This window comes from Lissotriton helveticus, chromosome 1_1 (genome assembly GCF_964261635.1).
Source record: "Lissotriton helveticus chromosome 1_1, aLisHel1.1, whole genome shotgun sequence".
NCBI lineage: Eukaryota > Metazoa > Chordata > Amphibia > Caudata > Salamandridae > Lissotriton > Lissotriton helveticus.
This window is the reverse complement of record NC_136057.1, coordinates 1944244873-1944265181: the sequence shown is the minus strand read 5'-3', so window position 1 is coordinate 1944265181 and position 20309 is coordinate 1944244873. Positions and strand designations below refer to the sequence as shown.

Sequence of the window (20309 nt, the reverse complement as noted above, 5' to 3'; positions counted from 1 at the left end):
CCTGAAGGAGGAACCTAAGCTATTAGTGAATTGTCAAGGTCCGTTTCAGTCTGGATAACCTGTAACACATCCCCTGGCTACACTACATTATAAAGAACTTGAAAGAGCTTGGCAGGCCGGACTTTAACCATCCGGATAGCGTAGTAAAAGAAATCAATGTTTGCCTGAAACAGGCTTTTGGCTAAAGGGGCTGCAGCAGTACGCGAGGAGTCTGCTCTTTGCAAGAGTCGTCAGACACCACCTGCTGGTGAAGAGGGCAAGTGGGATGAACCCTGGTTTACTGTTGTAACATCTAGCCATTTTCGACGGTTGCTGGCCTGTTTTAGACTGGGCATGTACCATCAATTATGGCCCCATCATGGCTGCTGTTTTAAGAAATCCAGTCCCCATTTGTGTGAGTCTGACAACACCTTTGACAGCTACACGTTGCCTATCATTTTTATATGTCCAATATTTAATACGCTTCGGCACAAATTTGTAAGCCTGTTCTTGCTACCCATTAATTACAGACAACCTGGACCCACTCTGTTATCCTTGCAGTTTTATATTGACCCCACCGATCTGCTTTTATGTATCTGTTTTTTTTATCAGCAGTTTAAAAATGTATGTATAAAGCTTTGTCATTACAAGAAAGGGAGGGCCTTTGTCGGCATGTTTGACCTGCTGTTTTATCTTGATATATTTTTACGATATTGCGGCATCTGGTGATGCTTGTATCTATTGAATTTGTATCCGTTTGTTGTTTACAGATAGCCAAATATGTACTGTATGTTACTTATATGATTTTTTTTTTAAATTGAATAAAGTTGTTACTAAACTGACCGAAGGGGACATATTTGCTCCCAGAATGTGTTCCACCGGTAAACTAAAGACAGACTGCAGAAATATGTTTGCCTGTCCCTCACGGAATAGACATGTATATAAACGTAGGAGTGGCATAAACAGCTGCTAACCGCACGTGAATCACTTCAGACACTCCTAGATGCACAAGTCATTCAGGGAGCAAGCAGGGTCATGCACACTTCCAGCCGGAACACCCTTTATCTCCAGTCAAAACATACGGTGTCACACACTCGTCATCACATTGCCTATGAGATAGTCTGTAGAGCAGGTATATTGCTCTCCATGCTAAAACTGTGTATTGAAAATGGCCATACCTATTGAACGAAGCAGTTTCCACAGAAAACTGTAAAAAAAATCCTTTCCTTAAAGATATGGCTGCACACTTTCAAGCATACCTAACCAGCGGTTTGACATGGCTACACATTGAAGCGCACTGGATATAGGAGCAACACCTAGGGTATCTTCAAATGCACGCACACTCTTGTGTAGTTACTAAGTCAACATTTATGAAATGAGAATTTGGCCCTTGTTCTGCCTCCTGAAATCAGACATCAATGTACAGTTTTTTTACTGAGCAAAATCTGTTTGCGCTATGAATCGGTCTCCAGCTAACTGTTGTTATGACTTTGAGAAGCTTTGGATTGTGGTTTAAGGGCCTTAAACAAAATGTTAAATCATTTTTTTACTCTCTAGTTACACATCATCCACTTATTTACTTTATTGCAAATGTTGTGATTAGCTCTTATTTCACATGTTAAGCGTGTCTCACAATACAGTCTTTGTTGACTGAGTTAATGAGACATTTTAAGCAGTTGTTTATACGTCATAAAATGTACAACAAGGCTGGTCAAGCTAGAGCTGCCTGCAGTCGAATTAAATTTTCAGCATCTAAACCGCACAGCCTCCATGCCTCCTTTTTGAAAAAAGGCAATGTCTTTCTATATTTTATTCGGAATAGTGCCCCAGATTCAACTCTCTTAAATGCCATCACTGTCGACCAGAACACCAAATCTACCTCCAGTTTAAAATATCCAGGAACTAAGTGAATTGAACAGTGTATTCTCGCACTACCACCAACCACTTTTTCTGGCTTTGAAGTGCTTCAAGGTTTGTGACAAACCATTTGAATTTTCAATCACTTAAGCTATTGCATATTAATTTTATTAAATCAGTAGATTTGTAGAACTCTTCTAGTCACCCGTGAGGGTATTCAGGCGCTGGCAGGTTCCAGTTGATTAGCCAGTAGCCAGGTTTTCAGGGACTTTCAGAACTCTGAAAGAGAGAGAGCAGTCTGTAGATGTAAGGGTAGCTCATTCCATGTCTTTGCTTCTAGGTAGGAGAAGGAGTGATCTCTGCATCTGCTACTTCGAATGCGGGGGTTAGAGAAAGGGATGTGGCGCGGAGGTGTCTGGTGGGCTGATGGAAGTTCAGGCGGTGGTTAAGTAGGCGGGTCTGCAGTTGTGTAGGTCCTTGTATGCATGATTTAGGAGCCTGAACTGGCATCTTTTTCTGCACATTTAAACTTTAAAGTTAAAATGTGTCAGTCTACAAGTATTGCCGCATAAAATATCGTTATTTTGGCTATTGGATTAGCAAACTGTGATCCCGTTGATCCAGAAATCACCTAGGCATTTACTTTTCTTTGTAAAGTGTTTTGGATTTAAATACATAACTGAAATAAAATAAAAACCTCCTTCATGTAAATTGTGAGGTTTTTCCTTCTAATTAGAAATAATCACTGGAGTTTATCTGTATGCTTTCTAGCTGAATAAATCATTTGCAGTGTTCAGGATGGAGAGGAAATTAAATTTGATCCAGAAGCAGCAAATCAAGCACTTCAGTTTTCTTAAGTGCACAAATTGCAACAAACAAGAAAAGAACAGATATGTTGAACTTTTTTAAGTATGACAATATTGTATCAGCACAACCTTTTTAAAACCCAAACTATACACCACGGCCAATGAATGCTAGTAAATCGTGGATTTATTTTTAAAAATTTTTAATGTAATGAATGTTCTGCACTATAGTTTGCATACAAGAACAATCTGTGATTGCCCATGGTTTTACGGTTTATTCAGTCTAAGGTATGTGCCATTTATTTAAAATACACAATGTAGACTATCATCAAATATCAGAGATACGTTTTTCCCCCAGCACTGCTTGTAGCTTCTTTAGCAGGATCTCTTATGTACTTAACGTGTCTTTAGCAGCCCCACGACCTTTGTTGCATACGTTTGATAAACCTTCTCTGTCCCGCGCTCGGTGTTAAAGCTGCGTAGAAGAATCCATGTATTTGGATACTTTGTTTTCGGTTCCTTGGCCATGACATCTAATTCAGAGATCTACCCTTCTATTTGCATGACCTTATAAGGTAAGTAAAGGTACATTAGTGAAACATCCATTCTCGTTCTCCAATTTTTGTTTATGACAGTTAATACGAACCCACCCCAGCAGCAGCTAAGTGGCCGAGGTAGCCACTTGTCCAACTTACCCTGCGCATAGAATGGCCCTTGGTGTAAATTCATCCCTGGTCCTCCACATTTGGTGCCAGACGACGGACAAAGTCCCCCATGGGAATTCATAACTCTAAAGCCTACCCATAACATCCTTTCAATGGGGCTATGTTTAGCATTTGAAGTCACTTTGTTGGGATGTTCCAATGCCCCGTTATGGACTGTTTTCTGGAAGAACCCATAAGTTATACAGCAGAGCCAAGAATTGCTTCACCAATCATACCACACAGGCCCATCACTGGTATGCTTATAAGTGTCCGGGTCAATTTATCTGCCTTAGACCTTCCAGATTCTGCCAGACTCCAGGCATCTTTCCACAATCAAGTGAGTGTTACTGGGGAATCCCACAAGCAAGCCTGACACCAACACCATCTCCCCTGCCCCAGTTTCAGGAGATCAGGGGTGAACTCTCACTCATCTGAAACTAACAGGATAAAGTCGCAAATCACCTGGTTAAACAGTCACACATTGTAAGCTAACACTTGCCTTGGTTTGCCCCTCATTATGTCTCTTCAAGTCTTCTCTTTCTTTAGAGGTTACTTGAGAATTTGTGGCTTGTGTTTCTGATAAATTACAGTAATTGTAAGTGTTTTGGGCCTCTGCAAAACGTCCAGCCTCGCTTTGAAAAATGAGGAACAAAATCACCTTCTCAATATGATAGTTGCACTTCACACCACACAGCAAAAGCATAACAATAATGCATTTCAAAATTATCTCTATCGAACAATTTCTGTCTTAAGAGGGACAGTCCATGATGAGCTAATTTTAAGAAATGTGATTTGTATAGAATATATAGTTACGTTCCAGTTTTGCAATTGATTTATTAGCGAATTCAAATTTCAATTGTCCTATTTATAACCCCCTTTCATATGAAAGAGACTACGACTGCTTTCGAAGTTTTCAAAGTGTGTGGCCAATTTGCTGATCAAGCTGTGCTAGTTATACAAGTGCTTCTGTCACTGCTGCTTTTGACACCTTCGACCACGAGCATCAAATGTAAAGATTTCACGCAATTCAGTTGAGCGAATACACATTTTTTAAGTGGATTGTTTATTCTGAACCAACAGGAAATGTGAAAGAGTCCGCCAAACACCATAACAATACCCTAAACTAATCTGCACAATTCCACCAGATTGCTCCTTATTCTATATCAAGGTTGCTATCTTCATGCAGACAAATCTACATGTACTCCAAAGTGTTTCACGTGGCTTCCAGCTATACCGCAGAATGAACGCAAACTGGGATGCTTCTCCAAGTATAATTGCACATGGTTTCCGGAATGTAATGGAAGAAAAAGGGGCTTCATTTTATTGCCTTTGAAATTGATGCATGCTACTTGATTCCCAAGCAGTGCTGGAAACGAGCATTGGTAGTGAAAGCACTCCAGAGGTGGAAAGATCTATCAAACAACCAATAGTACGTGGTGCGAGAGTAATACTCCTCTGAGCTGAACCAGAGGTCACTCCATGTACAGTTTAAATATTTGACAGTAATGCGTCCAGGCCAGACCTAAAGTCGTGTGCCATAATCTTGAATGGCTTGCTCTCCTGTCAGATCAGTTGAGACAAATTAGCCAGTCTACTCATGTTTTAAATGCTAAATGTGAACAAAGAAATATTCCATCAATTAGAAATTTGTTAAAACTGCATAGATGCTGTTAAGTTTCATATTTAAGCACAACTGTCCAGGGTTTATTTTCAGTTATTCCTTTGGATTTCTCTTTATAGTACTGGTGGTAAGTTAATGATCCTCAACGCCTCTTGGCTAATGTAAATCCAGTTTTCTCATGCCTGGACTGAAAATATGTGGATTGCAACTGCTCATTTGATTGCCAGCTGCAGCAAAAGCAAGGCAACTGCAAGCAACAGAAAAGTGACCAATCAACCTTTCTGAAGGCCTTAAAGTGTATGTGACACCCTTTGCTGCATTTTTAGTAACTTTTGATCTGTTTGAAATACAAACAATTTTTGGGTGGTAAAATATGCAGATTATGCAGCAGATGAAGGATTATGTGGCAAATACAACAAATCATAATTATGCAGAAAATGTTGCTGCCACAAAATCTCATAATTCCAGTGGCTCTGGACAAAAGCGACCAATATCGCTGTCTTTGGTGCCTTGTGGATGATGGACTAGATAAAGTACTGTTTCTGTAGTGCAAAACAGTACAAATATTAGCATGCAGATTCCTATTAAATATCTTATGTTTTGATGTTAAAAAGAGATTCCAGTCCTCAAACTGAACTCTGGGGGTGCATTTTTCTTCAGCAAGGCCGAAACGTGTTGTGCAAAAATGATTGGAAATGCGTGATTAGTGTAAAATAGGCTAGTGTGGAACATTACAGGGAGCCAAAATGTAGCAATTCACACTTTGACAGTTTCAAGAATTAGCTCGTGCTTTTTAATCAGATAATTGTATTTCTATTCTGGCCTGCCAGACTAGGACACGAATGCGTAGAGTATTCTATAGAACTGAACAGAGAGGCAGTTTGTCATAAAGCAATTGCCTAGCGTAACAGGCAGGTACTTGGGATTATTGTAACAAGAGCCATATGTAAGGGGATCAGAACTATTGAAGTCGGGTGAGGGCATTCGCCATTTTTAGGTTTCGCCTGAACAGCATCCATGCTCTGTCGGCAAAACCCATTGTTAAACAAAAAAGCTTTAAATTGGCTTTGAGTTCGCCCTTTAATTATCATTACTTACTTTTGGTTGGCTTGCATGTCACTTTCCTTACTTCTTATTGGTCAGTGGCCCCTGCTCCTTTCTACTTCTTCCTAGGGCTTCAGCGTTCTGTCGTGGATAATGGACCTAGTATGGCTTCCTATCTGCGGCCAGTGTCCTTCCACTGGCCGTAGGCTTCTTCAGGTACATTTTATTCACTTTTTTACATGCACTCTTTAAGCGTGCATGTGTCTCCACTACCTCTCTCCCTCTGTTCTTGGTTTTGCCTTTCACTCCCCTCTGCTGTGCTTCTGCTTCCACCTTCCTCCCCCCTCCCCTTTGTGTGCTTGTCCCCACCTTATAGTAAAGCTGAAAAAAATACTATGACCCAGTCAACACTGGACATGTACTAGCACTTTTTTTCTTCTTTATTTAAATCTATGCAGCACAGTACTCTGTCCATCTTGTTGTGTTTGCTATGTTTGCCCTAAGTGGCCATGGGTATGCCCAGACGTGGGTCACTTGCTGGCTGCGCCACAGGATTCAAGCTAACCTGGCTCATGAGGGATGATCCCTGAAACCGGTCCTAGGATGCTTGTCTCCGGTCTGGGGACCTGGCATGGCAGTTCGGGCTAGACTGTTCCCATGAGGAGCAGGGTCAAGACTGATTTGCATAGGGCCGGGTCCAAACTGGGATGATATGGTGAGCAAAAGAACAATGGGTTTAACCTAGATCTCTTGACTGGGGCGAATGCTTCAAAAGTTTCAGCACTCCGTCCAGCATCTTGTTGTATGTGTTTTAGTCAAGTTTCAGGCACAAGATGCTTTCATTGTATGGAGACTGGGATTTTCTGTGATTCTTCCCTCAAACACACATACCACATTTTACGCAGGAATAGCAAGTTCAGCGAAAGTAAGTTTGTGTGTGGGTAGTTGTCAAGGCAGGAATGATCACTTAATAGCCTACCTGTGCATGCATTTTCTTGCTTTGGTGATGTGTTTTGAGTGCCGAAAGATTAGCATTATTTTCAGAGTGAAGTTTGAGGCCTGTGCACTCTGAATTGCATTCTTGTAGTAAATGGATGTTAATTTATAGGTCTATGCAGGACATTGTCACTGGTTTAAGATCGAACATTGCTGAGGGAGGAGTTGGTAGAAAGTGCTGTGTATGTGCACGCCTGTAGTTCTAGGACTTCTAGGTGGTGACTAGCTACAAAGCAATGGAGTGCTGTTCAAAGGATGTCTGTCAGTCACAATGTCACAATAAATGTAGATTAACATATATTTATGTGCTTTCTGTTACATTTGCTAATAGAGTTGGTACCTGATGAGCCGTAACACCCTTGGAAATGGGGCCCAAAATGTATATATTGAACCGGGAAAATATAAATCGCGGCTGGGGCGATCTGCCAAAAGACTGTTTTAGAGAAGCAGTAGAACAACGTTGTCTCATTCCCAAAGTGAGAAACATGAATTGATAGTAGCGACCGAGTGGGAACGCTTATTTGGCACACTTGCTGAACTGAATCTCCTCCATGGACGTTCAGCCAAAGGAACCACAATTGTCACATTGCTTTGTATTGTTTACATCTGGTTCCCTTTAGTATATTTAGATAATGCAACATGACACTGAATTCACATGGAGTTGTGACAAACTACAATCCATTGATCTACATCTTGGCGAGCTGGGATTTACAAAGTAAAGAATAAGCAGTAACCTGAGCTGTATATGCCACTTAGTGATAGCAGTTAAGTCAAGCACAAAGAATCCTCCATATAGGAGTGCTTCCCAAACTTTTTTAGAACCACAGACCAATTTTTAGAACAACAAAAGTTTGCGACTCACTATAATGGACAAGTGGTGGGCTTTTTTTAAAATATATAATTGTAGTTTAGCTAAGGCACCGTGTGGTAGTGCACTGTCATTTACATACAGCATGTTTCATTCAAGTTAACCCTAAATTTGCACAGAGAAACAGTTTTACGGATAGCAATACTGCACACAAATGATATGTGGCAATCTGATTTCCAAGAATATTTATCATTTGTATTCACCAAGCGTCCTGATTTGTTTTTATCCTATTAAATTCTTTGTTTCTGTCATTCGTAAGAGATAAAAAATATTTGCTTAATTTTTGCTTTCTCTCCCTTTTTATCCATCCGCTATCCTTCTCACTCCAAGTAACAGACTAATACCCAGCACTGAAATTACCTCATATTTCACCATATTAATTCACCACTAATCCTTTATAGGCTTCCTGAATAGCATGCGTCAACAAGCGAGCGATAAATAAATACAAACCTTTGTCCTCCTCTATCCTTCTGCTATCATTCCAAATAACTGACTAACCTGTCCACCACTTAAAATGTACTTGCATGTTTGTCTATACTAATTCAACACTAATCCTCTATGGTCCCGGAGTAGCATGCTACCCGCTGAAAAAGCGCTTTGACGCCTCGTCAGGGGTAGTAAGCGCTATATAAATGCAATTACAATACAACAATACAATACATAGAAATGACATCCTACAGACTTTCCTTTCCCACTCCCAGTACCCCAGCAAGATTGTCACATAATTTGCTTTACTTTCTTCGACTCCAAAGTTTGAGGAGTTTTTAAACACCGATCCCCAAGTTAAAAATAAAATAAAAAATAAGCAGCAGTTTGACAGAAGACATAGCCTGACATTTGACTTCTTCTGTCTTTGAAGCTCAGCAAATGTGACAAGATAAATTTAAAGGCACCTATATTTATTGCTTGAAAGTTCATGACCCACGAAAACTTGGCTCGCGACCTACACTTGAGGGCAGTTGAGCTGCTATGTCAGACTGTGTTTTTTTTTTTTTTTTTTAAGTGCTTTAACAGCCTTTGATTGTGGGATTTTTTGTGTAGGCTATTATCTCTTGAAGGAGTAGGACCCATTCAATTACCACTGGTGGGTAGAGGAGGTTGCCATTCCAAGTAAAGCACCAGAGAAGGCTATCCTTTTCCATATTATTCAGTGCCTTCGTGGAAATGTTTATAAAGGCAGACGACATGTGGGCGAAGGAACATAACAACATGTAAATTTACTTACCAGGATATGGTGGACTGTTGATTTGTTATGCTGACGAGTAGACCAGGGACAAAGGCCTTTTAGCTGCATGCCTACTGAGGAGGAATGCTACAGATTCTTCCCATGTAAAATCAGCACCCTCCGCCTTAACTGACCTCTTGATTTTCTTACGTTATGAGATGTGTGTGGAGTTACATGTGTGTTTAACAGGCGAGGGACCATGAAACCATGTGAAGAATGGCTGGTGTTTGTAGATGACACAGAGTGGGTCTACTCAAGATTATGGTTTCCCTACTTCTTTTGTCTTCATATTCTGTAGGAGTGACAACGTGCTAATCTGTTGTGAAATACCTGGTGGGATGGAGAGAATCAACGTTCAGCCCATGCCTAAACCGTTTTCACTCCACTATGCAGAAACCCACACTTTTCCATTTCCTGTGTAGCATAGCTTTGCAGAGTGCACCCTCTGGAGCGTTTATGTAGTCTGCATCACAAAGGTTCCTGCTTGCAGACTGACTCCACTAGATCAGAGGTAATAAAAATTAACTCTCCAACTATTCTACAGAGTCTGCCCTGTACCAAAAGGCAAGATTGGCCGCAGAGGACACTGGGTGCACAGTGACTGTTCACCAAAGGTAGTTCAAACCAAAGCCCTTTCCCCAGCCCACTGCATGTGGTGAGTATTTAGGGTTACAATGGTTTTGCAAAGGGTGCTGCTTGAAGGCTGAACTCTGTGAAAGGTCACACTGTTAGGTTTTGGTGGATTATATGCGAATCTTAGGGCGTTTTCTGACTTGCACGCAGAACCTGCTGCACTTAGAAAGTTGGGTTGTGCACGAAGTTTTTACTTCAGCCAGAGCTTAAAGGGGTTAGTTATGAGGGAGATATAAATATTTTATTCATATCTGAAAAGGATACCTTGTATTAAACATTGTAATTGCCATTAAAAGCTGGGACATTTTGATTATGATCAACCACCATGCAACAGTAACTGCTCTCCAGACCATACGCTGCACATGACTTTATCGAAACGTCACAGATTGAATCAAAGTTTGACCAGAAATTAAAAGGGAATAAGAAGGAAAAGAAGGCTGCACAGATGTGTGTGTGGGCCATTTCTCAATGTGGAATGAAATATTTCCCAATGTTATTTGTACAAGTTGTCGCAGATCAGTGTCCTATATCTTTAAAGTTGTTAGCCTCAGACCCTCCCTCCACAGCAATATGCCCACTCTGAGGCAGTATATTATCCAAAGGGAACACTTCTCTTACGGCATTTTTCTAACTTAACTAAAAGATTATTTTGGTACAGAGGCATGCACTTACCAAAGTGGTTAGAGCCATGACAATGCAAACGAAATCTAAATGCTGATTGTTCAGATCATGTTGATACATCCAGCCTAATGCAAAAGTGAATGGTTTGTTCTTCAGGACAAGGCCCAGTATTTTACTGGACTCCTAAAACATTCTTTATTAAAATCCTCTCAGTGAAGTAGCACCTACAATGTTTCAGATCTACTGCAGATCTGAGATATCTGGGACAGTTAGAACCATATGGCCTGAAGTTTTAAAACGGCCCTGTGTCCCTGTATATTAAAGTTGATGGTATAGACATACAGTAATAGGGGATCCACTATATCAACGTGCTGCTACATTGCAAGGTAAGTATAATTTTACTGTTCTTCACTCCACCCATACTTACCGTGAGAGATAAGTGTATTAAGAACATTAATTATATACTTAGCCTAAAGTATAGTAGTAGGATAATGTGAATGCAGTAAAGCATGTAAGATAGTGACCATGTTAACCATTTTTACAGTTTTCCGAATGTAGTATAACAGTCTCAGACTGTTGCATCTTGTATTAAAAACAAAATACATTACAAGTCAAAGTATGATGCCCATTTCAAGTGTCTCTGGGTTCTGGAAGCATTAATAAACCATGTGTAATTATGGTTTGTCTGCCAGACATGTCACAAGATCCATTCAATGGCATTTTATGTGGGAGTCTCAAACCTCTCAAGCCTACAGATTTCCCATTTAAGGAATCTGCAAAATAAACTAGTCCGTAATCCAGGATGACTTTCCCTGTAGCCATTCTATAAACACCTACATGATAAAAGCTTCATCATGTAGTAACCATTTGTTACTGGAGAGCTATAATTTCAAAATACCGCCTGGCAAAATGTTTATATGTTCTACATCTGTCTACATCTCTTGTATTAGAACTCAAAATACCTATAATTTTTAACGACCAAGCTATTCCATACAGGGTTTTAGTACTTTAGAATTCAATCGGCAATTACTGTGCTGTTGATGTTTCTTTTCATTGTATATTGAACGAGTATCAAATGAACATGTTAATAAAGTTGGTCCTGCGTACCATCTTGTGCTTGGTTTGGGAATAAAGTGCACTATACATTTGTGGGGAGCAGCATCCTGACTATGCCCAGGTGCCCTGCTGCCTTTGATCAGTCACATGTGACTCTGTTTTTATACTTCTCACAGCTTATGAAGTCAGATCTAATGAAGGAAGTGGACACCCACTTCAGCGAGTTTGTGGATAACTTGATTGAGGAGTCGACATTGTTGGAGTCTACGTCATCTACATCAAACTTCACTCCTGGTATTTTTGAGAAGGATTCCATCAAACACAGGTATTGATGTAGATTTTCTTGTTCCTCACGTTCCTCTTGATTCCTTCTTTTTTTTTTTCTAGGCACATTGCTAGCGTTCCACTTTATTCTGTTCCTACTTTCTATAACTGCCCTCTACTTTGCCTCTACCAGCACCACTTTTTGGTGTACTTATACACCATTGTTTCTGCCTCTGCTACCCATGATTTCCACTTGCCCATATATTCTCTCCTGTTCGCCCTCTCTGTCCCTTTTCTCTCTGTCTTCTCATTTTGCCTTTCACTTCATTGTTCTCTTCCTCAACACTTCTATATTGACTGCCTTTAGAACTTATCCTGAGCCTCAATAAAATATGCAAGTCTTAGCATATGCAAGTAGATTTTTTTAAGTGACCTTGACTTTCTGTACCTCTGAAAGTCAGGTGACACCGCTTAATGTCTTCACAAGGTATAACTGAGAGGGATTTTGTGTAATTTTGCCTGACTAATTCTGGCGCGTCCTCCCCAGTTTGGGAATACTGCCGGTGACTAATGCCCGACATCCTGACCCGAGACAACTACGCAGATAACCACGCAGGCAACTCCATTACCTGTGTCCCCACGGGAACGAACCCGTGGCAATTCCATTTCTAGAACATAAGTTTGGAATCACTTACACAAACGGTGGCTTAATAACTCCCCGTATTACCGGATTGCCCAGGAGGCGCCGGTAGGAAACCTCTGCTTCATTTGATATCGGTCTCAATTTTTAATACCACGAGTTAATTCCAATATGAGACCGTCTGAACCAGAACTAGGTGAATCCTAACCAGTCAGGAGGGAGTCGCACCTACCCAGCTGTGTTGGTGGCTGATCCAGACAACGGGTGTGATCACGGCCAGACTTCTCCTCCTCCCCCCCCCCCCCTTGTCCTGATGAAGACCCGCAGCCGAGGAAGCAAAACTCCCTAGAGCATCAGGGTCGAAACGTCGACACTTTTAGTATTTTGTGCCTGTACCCCTCATTTCCTTTCCCCCAAGAACAATCTGGACAGGCCTAGTTTACTAGCTGAATCAAAACCGCTTGTTTGTTTTTTGTAAATAATTGAATCGTATGCCTTAATCTTTTCTACATTTCTTCTTATCACTCGAGCACCCCTTTTCACCTTTGACTATAGCTTTTTTAGTCCTTGCGCCGTGTATTTGAATTATTGTTTTTTGATAATGTAAATAACTGTGTTATTCCGTTTATGATAAATACAAATTTTGAAATGTGGGTATGGTGTGCATTGCCTATTCAATAACCTTTCTCTCCCATGCAGCTTGACTCCTCAAATGCAGATTGAATCGCATTTCTAATCTATAAATTACCAAATGGATTAAGTCAAGTTAATTAATAGTCTAGGGCCATTGTTTTGTTTATATCATTAATACCCAGGTCCTTTGATTTTGTGGGTGTTACCCCATTGATTTAATGATAATTCTTGCGAAAGTCAGTTTCCGATAAGGTCTGTCTTCTCAGCATTTCCATCAAGCTCAGACTTGCCCTGTCTTTGTTTAAAGGATGTTCACCTGCCCTTGGGTAGCCTGTTGAGCACAGGTCTGTTGTCTTCATGGTGTAATGCTCTGTTGTAACCCCTTGTGACTGGGAAAGGGGAACGCTAGGTTACGTGGTGTGAGCAAGTATGGAGATTTGCACTTCCACCTGGAAATTCCAGGAAGTGACCGCATGCAGTCATAGTGGGACAGGCTCTGCTTCCTTTTGATGATTTATAGGTGTGGCTTTATGAACGTGGAGTAGCTGGTTTTGTGATTGTTTGAGGTAGTGGAGTATGTGTCGTGCTCAATAATTGAAGTTTTCTTTCTGTATTATAGTCATTATATGACATATTGTTTTATTAGTATGGTTGCTAGTTGCAACGAAGGTCTTGAGTGCAATAACAATGCCATTGCCTGACCATTTTAAAAAGTCAAGCATTTTCAAAGCTCTCATCTATCCCTCATATCCTAATAAGTAATTATCACACTGGAAAAATGACCTGCTAGGGGAAAGCATATACCCATCCTTTGGCACTATTTATTTCAGGCCATAATCGTGGCAGGTAAAAAATGGGTAGGAGCCCAACAGTGTGAAATATTTCAAAGGAGACTTCCCCATAATGCTAAAACATATCTGGTCTTTTGAAAACCCCACGAGAAGTCCAATTAAATGAAACGTTTAGTGTACAAAATAACTGAATTCCAGATGTTTCCATGTACCTCAAGCATTATGTTTTAGTCTGGGCATTAATTTAATTTTAGTTAAATCAGTGCATTCTTAGAATACCCACATTGGATTAAAACACATCCTAATAGAAATTTGTGAAAGTAAAGAGCTTGATTCGATACAAGTTAATTGGAAAAAAAGATTCTGCCAATTTTATCATTTGTTTAGGATTTACCCTGTGCTTGTTTAAGAAATCCTAACATGTTTCGACACAGCTCAGTTATCACCTTTTGTTTCAGAGTAAATAAATCCTTTTTTGTGTTAAACGAATGTTGCACATTTCCCATTGCCAAAAAGGTGCAATATGTAACCAGCAAATAAAATGCAGATTGCATTATCGTTGAGAGAGTAGAGCTCCTCCAAAGTTTACTGCATTTCACTGTTTTCCTTACTCTTGTCCCTCCACTTCTCATCATTTAACACTCTCCCTCCTCTGCACTATTAACTCTACCCTATTGTGCATATTTCCTGTCCCCCTCTTATTCTCACTTTTCTCGCCCCTTGTCCTTCCTTTATTATGTTTCTCTAGTGACCCTCCGTTTCTCTTTTGGCTTCTCTTCCTCTTCTTGCCTCCCTTTCTTAACCATGTGTTTTTTCTTTTCCTCTACCCTGTTGTCTCTTGTGTCACATCCTCTTCACTGTTTTCTCCTTCCTCCCCCTGCTTTGTCCATGTCCTTTCCATCCACTTTCTCCTTCACTAAGCTTCTCCCTACTGTTTTAGCTTTGGTTGTTCTTTCTCTAGCTTCACTGTTGCCCGTTGTCTTTTCCTTGTCATTTATCTTTTTTCATTATTCCTTTGCCATCCTGAGTATTCCTCATGTATCAAACTCCACCTCCTTTTATCTCCTTTAATGAGACTTTTTTCACTCCATTTGTATGCCAAATCCTATTGTTCCTTTCCTGGCTCCTCCTTTCTCTTTTGCTTTTTTCCCTTGTTAATTGCCATCCCTTATCTCGGTTAGCTTCAACCCCACCCTCCTTTCCTCTCCAATCTCTTGTTCGGGTCTTTCCTCTCCTGTACCCATTTCCCATCGCATCGCTTCACTGTTCTGTTGCCTCTTGTGTTGCATTTATTTTCTGATTGGATGAATTATTTTCCCACAGAGGCACCAGAGCACCTATCGAGCATGGGAAGCTCTTCATATCGAGGCGATCCTTGCTTGAGTAAGTATTAAAGTTTCTATCTACTAGTGATCTCTGCTGCTGTGTGGGTGAGAACTTTGGGTCTCCAATCCCTTTGGTCTCCGCGGTTGTGTGTATGTAGGAAGGAGTGATTATTAAACGTGGAAGCTATGCCAAATGTTTTTGGCTTCCTTTATTCAGCCTGTGGGTAGACTGGTGCACTCTGCTAGCTGCCTCAATTTGGCAAATTGTGTTGCTGTCTTCGGTGGCAGCATGTATGATTTTTAATTTTTTTATACAGCCCTTTTCCTTGAGGCTAAACGCATGAAGAGCTCCAACATTCACATTTGCTAGCTACAGCTAGTTGCTATGATCTGCAAATATTCATGTCACCCTTCGATTTGTGCCAATGCTCATAATAAAATAATTGTGTTCTTCCCTTTTTCTTTAAAAAAAAAATGCAAAACTAGCTTAACCCATCTAAAACACTTATTTGGTAGCTGAACTCCTAACCAAAGTGACAACCGAATTGGTTCATGTTCACCAGATGGCAACTCTTTCGACAAGTCTTTTTACTTTGAGGCACAGAATCCATCCTAGTCGTCCTTCTCGAAGGTCTTAGGATGGCAGTTGGTATGTGAAGTATAAGGCCCTCAGAGTAAGTGTCTGTCATGAAATGCACCACTCTAAACTTGCAAGTTCTTTGATCGATCTTGGGTGTCAAAGAATTTGGTTCCCTTCCTTCTCTTATTCCTACCCCATTAACGTAATTTGTCATTTTCTTCCATAAGTTGTTTTGAAATGCAGCAGGTGGCTGAAGTTGACTTTGAGGACTGACTTTCTTCTCATTGAAGTCGCCCAACCTTTGAAGCAAACTCCTTTAGCTTTGCTTCGTGTGAGGCATTTGGTGCCATTACCCATATGGTATTTTGGCTTCATCAACTTAATCTAATCCCTCCCCTTCATAGTAAGTACTGTTGTAAGACCCGGCTTATTATACCTCACATCCGTCAGTTACCTTTTTTCACTTCTTCCTTCTTTTGTTGTGGTGCCAACTATAAATACCATCATCTCCTCCTAATATGACTGTGGTATAAGGTTGTAATTGTTTCTTACAGTTGGGCAATTTTAATAACAACAGTGAGCCCTCAAGGAACTCCTATCATTTGCTTAGTCTGGTACTCGCTGCCTTTTTTCCAGTTCAAAACCGCCACAAATTACAACAGTCTTAAAACACCCTCAAGGGTCGTGTTGCAACAGTTTGGTTTTAATACCCAAAAGCTAAATACACCATTGCCCTTTTCAAATGTTCACCTCCTCTGAATCCCTACTCTTTTCTGGGAGTAAAACTTAGTCTATTTCAGACACTCAACAGGACGGGGGCACATTGGCAGCAACTGGCCACCAGCTCCCACATTTCATTCTGGTAGATGGAGTACATAGTGTTTATAAATTACTCAAAAGTAGATGAGTTTGTCGCCAGTGTTGTTGTAGCCAGTGCTTTTATTTTTAGACACTTGTTTCTGATTTGGTGTCAGTCTTGCAGACACATTAAGCCATTAGTCCTCTGAACTTAACTTCATGTAACACTGACAAATGGCTTCTCAAGGCGGGATCACCATAGTTGGTTGTGGACCACCTATGGGCGAACCTCTGACATTTTGGGGTTTTTCATCAGCAAGCCAAAGTGCCACCTGCCTAACACACATTGGATTCCCTTTCATTAGGGCTGTCCAGGTTCAAGGTCTTTCCTCAGAGACTTTCAGGATATGATCCAGTGTTTCAGGCTCAGTCACAATGCTTATGTCGCCAAGGCTTCTTGGACTCCTATCCTCTTGAATCTTGCAGAGGAACCTCTTGGTTTCACTATGTCCAGCATCAGTGCTGACCCTCTGACTCCATCCAGATCTTGCAGGAGATGGCTCAGTATCTTCTGTGGTGGTAGGCAAACATCATCCTGATCTGCGGTAGGCCACTCACCCTTCCCCACTCAGGCTTCAGGGTGGTGATAATTGCGTCACTGCTGGGTGGGGTCATATGCGAGAGGTGGCGATTAGAGGCTTCTAGTATCTAGTGAGAGCCTTCTCCGCATCTACCTTTTGAGATTTGGGCATTCCATTTGGGCCTGAAAGCCTCTCTGCCATCCAACAAGGGGGGCTGTGCTGCAGAATCTTAGACTACACAGTAACCATATAGTCATGCAACGAGCAGGGCAGAACGGGTGCATGGGTGTGCTTTCCCAGAAGGCCCTACGCCTGAAGTAGAAGTTTAACCATTAGAACATCTTTCTTGTAGCCAATCATCTGGTGGGGTCTAAGAATACCAGGGCAAACTAGTGAGTAGATATTGGCCTGTAGAGTAAGAGTCGATTCTCCACCCAGAGGATGCAAGGGGCATTTTATTAGGTGGTTATGTCTTGGTTAGATCTGCTAGACACCAGCTGCAGTGTCAACTCTACTGTACCATGGTGTTTTCTCCAGGAAAGTCACTAGAAGGTACATTCTGACTGTGATGGAACATTGGTTTCTAAAATGCATTCCCCCCCTCCCCCATCTGCCTTTCCTGCCTTGTTCTAGGGAAAGTCAGGACTGATTGGGTCCATGTCCTTTAAAAGTCCACAGATTTGGCCTGTAGGGTATGGTGCCCTGAGCGTCTAGGCATATGCCTCTTCCTTCCAGTTCAGCTGCCACTTCAGGTGGACCGCCTGTCACAGCAGCAGGGCAGAGTCCTGCATCCAAATCTCCGCAAACTACACTTCGATACGTGTAGATTTAGCAATGACAATTAAATGTGCTCGATCTGGTAGCCACAGAAGTCTGTTATTCTTACAGTCAGACACCATTTAGCAGAGTCAATCTATGCTGGGGAAGTTCATTGCCTAGTTTGGTGCTAGTTTTACCTACCCTCTGCATGCTAAACGATAAGATATTGCAATGTTTATTTTATCACTGACCCATCAAGGCCTTACAGTAGGCACAGTTGAGGGTTCTTGAACAGCCCTTTCATCCTTTCTTTGTTTGCCTGTTCAACCATCTCTACATCATCTGTTAAGATGCTTTATATTTAAAGTCTGACTACCATACTTCACCCCCAAAGCCTTTAGTCTTGCCCCAATGGGCCTGGAAGTTAGAAGCACATTTCTTATGTGCATGCATTTTGTCCCTGTGCTGGTCACTGAGACTGACTCCTTAAACAGTGTTCCTTATTGGCATCACCACTACTTGCTGTGTAAGTGAAATACAGACATTTTTGGTGCGTTTGCTTTACTCCACCTTCAGTCTAGAAACATTAGTGTGGTGAGTCCAGGTGGCCTTCTTGATATAAGTTGTGTTGCCTTTTGGCATTGGCCAATCCATCGCTCTGCCAGTGGTTTTTGTTTCACTTCATCCTTCGACGAAAGAGGAGAGATCTCACCAGCTCAACCCTAAAAGGTGTTGTGCCTTTACATTGACCACACAAAGGACCATTGTGCAGATGGCCAACTCTTTGTAGGATGTTCTGGAGGAAAGAAGGAGAAGGCTGTGTTGAGAAAAGACCTTCTAAAGATGGATAGTCTAGTTCATTAAGACCTACTATACACAGGACAAGGAGCAATTCCCCAAAAGCCTGCGGGCTCATTCTACCAGGGCCAAGGCTGTTAGGAGAGCACTGACTAGTGTGCGCTACTGTTTGTAGACACCTGCATGGTTGCAACATGGTTGTCAATGCAAATGTTCACTAAATAGTACTACCTTTACAACCAGGCCCAACAGGAGGGCCATTTCGCCTGTTCAGTCAGACAAGACTTTCTGGACTGAGTCCACTCCCCAGACTCTACACCTTTGGGGGCACTGCTATGAAATCTAGTCTTATTTTATCTAACCACAGATTCCTCAGTGCCCTCCCATCTTACAGTTCTGCGGATGGATTTCCTGAACGTCATAAGTTTCTAAGTTAGGTTTTCCACACCGTCACCTGCAATTTTTTTGTTGTCTTGCACGTCTGAGAGTGTGGAAAGAGAATTAGGAAAAGGACTTCAGAGCACAAGGGATGACGCTTGTATGATTTTCCTTTGTCACATTTGGATGTCGTAAACCACACCTGATGCGAGTGCACCCCGGTGTGTTCTCCAGAGCACCATGAGGAATAATACATAGTACAACCTCTTCAAAGAGAAGGAGAACTGGCAGGTGTCTCTCACTCCTCGCTAAACAAGTTGTGCTCCTTCAGATAAGGATTGTTAGGAGTCAGACAACCTTGTCGGAATAACTCCTCTTCAGAGGAACTTTATATAAAGATTCTGATCTCCGTTGTTGGCATTTTAAAACATATAGTTATTTATTATACTATATATCTCGTGCATCAGAATGAGGCCAATGATTATGGAAATATCCGCATTCATGATATAAAACAAAATGAACATTAGGAAATCCAAAAGCTTTGTTCATCACATGTCTGTAATTCCCTTTTTGATTCGTTGTAGTTCCCACCTAATATCTATGTGTGGTCTCAGCCTAATGATTCTCATGATTCTGACATTGGTTGAATGGTTATTGGAATTCCTTAATTATTTTCATGGCTTGCTGTATATATACCTTATAAAGGGTTGGAGGTCAGATATGACACTTAAGCATGCCCTGCTTCGCAATCATCCCTCTTGTCTGCCTCCTCCAGATGCTCCCGTTCCTTTATGCCAACTCCTCCTCTCTGGAAAGTGGAGAATTAACTTGTTTCTCTTATGTTTCCTCCAGCTTTAGCAAATGTAACCATTTCTTTTTTCCTTTGAAATCTGATTTGTCAGAGGCATGGTAGCCTTGTAGCTCTAATCCCTGCACGTAGCCCTGAAGCTTTGTTAGGGGAAAAGTTTCAGTTCTGTTATGTTTGTGGAACTTGAACAACTTACAGTTCTGAAACTAATGTCCAAACAGTTAGTGCTTTATATTGGAATACAGTCAGACTTGACTTGTATGAAACGGGTATGTTTTACGGGAAAACTCTGCCACACACGACACAGGAAGAATGGTGTTACCAGAGTCACATGCTGACACCTATCGGCGCTTTGGAGCATTCCTGAGAACATTCTGTGGATCCATTTTGATTCCTGAAGATATTCATAAGATGAGTCTGCAGAAGCGCATTCACCAGAAAAACGATTACTGAAGATAGTTAACTTTTTCTTTTAGGCTTTGGAACAGGTGCTGAAGACTTGAGGTATTATTTTACTTTTGTGTTCAGCCTTCAAAGCGAAAAAGGA

General features: G+C 41.2%; 1 protein-coding gene across 1 annotated transcript in view; it reads left to right on the top strand.

Annotated features, from left to right (window-relative positions):
- The window catches only part of SOAT1 (sterol O-acyltransferase 1), a 190181-nt gene that overhangs the window by 113553 nt on the left and 56319 nt on the right, over window positions 1–20309 (top strand). Inside the window, exons 4-5 of the mRNA XM_078643762.1 lie at window positions 11584–11732; window positions 15059–15118. Coding sequence (XP_078499888.1) covers window positions 11584–11732; window positions 15059–15118 — 209 coding nt within the window. The remainder of the gene's footprint in view (window positions 1–11583; window positions 11733–15058; window positions 15119–20309) is intronic.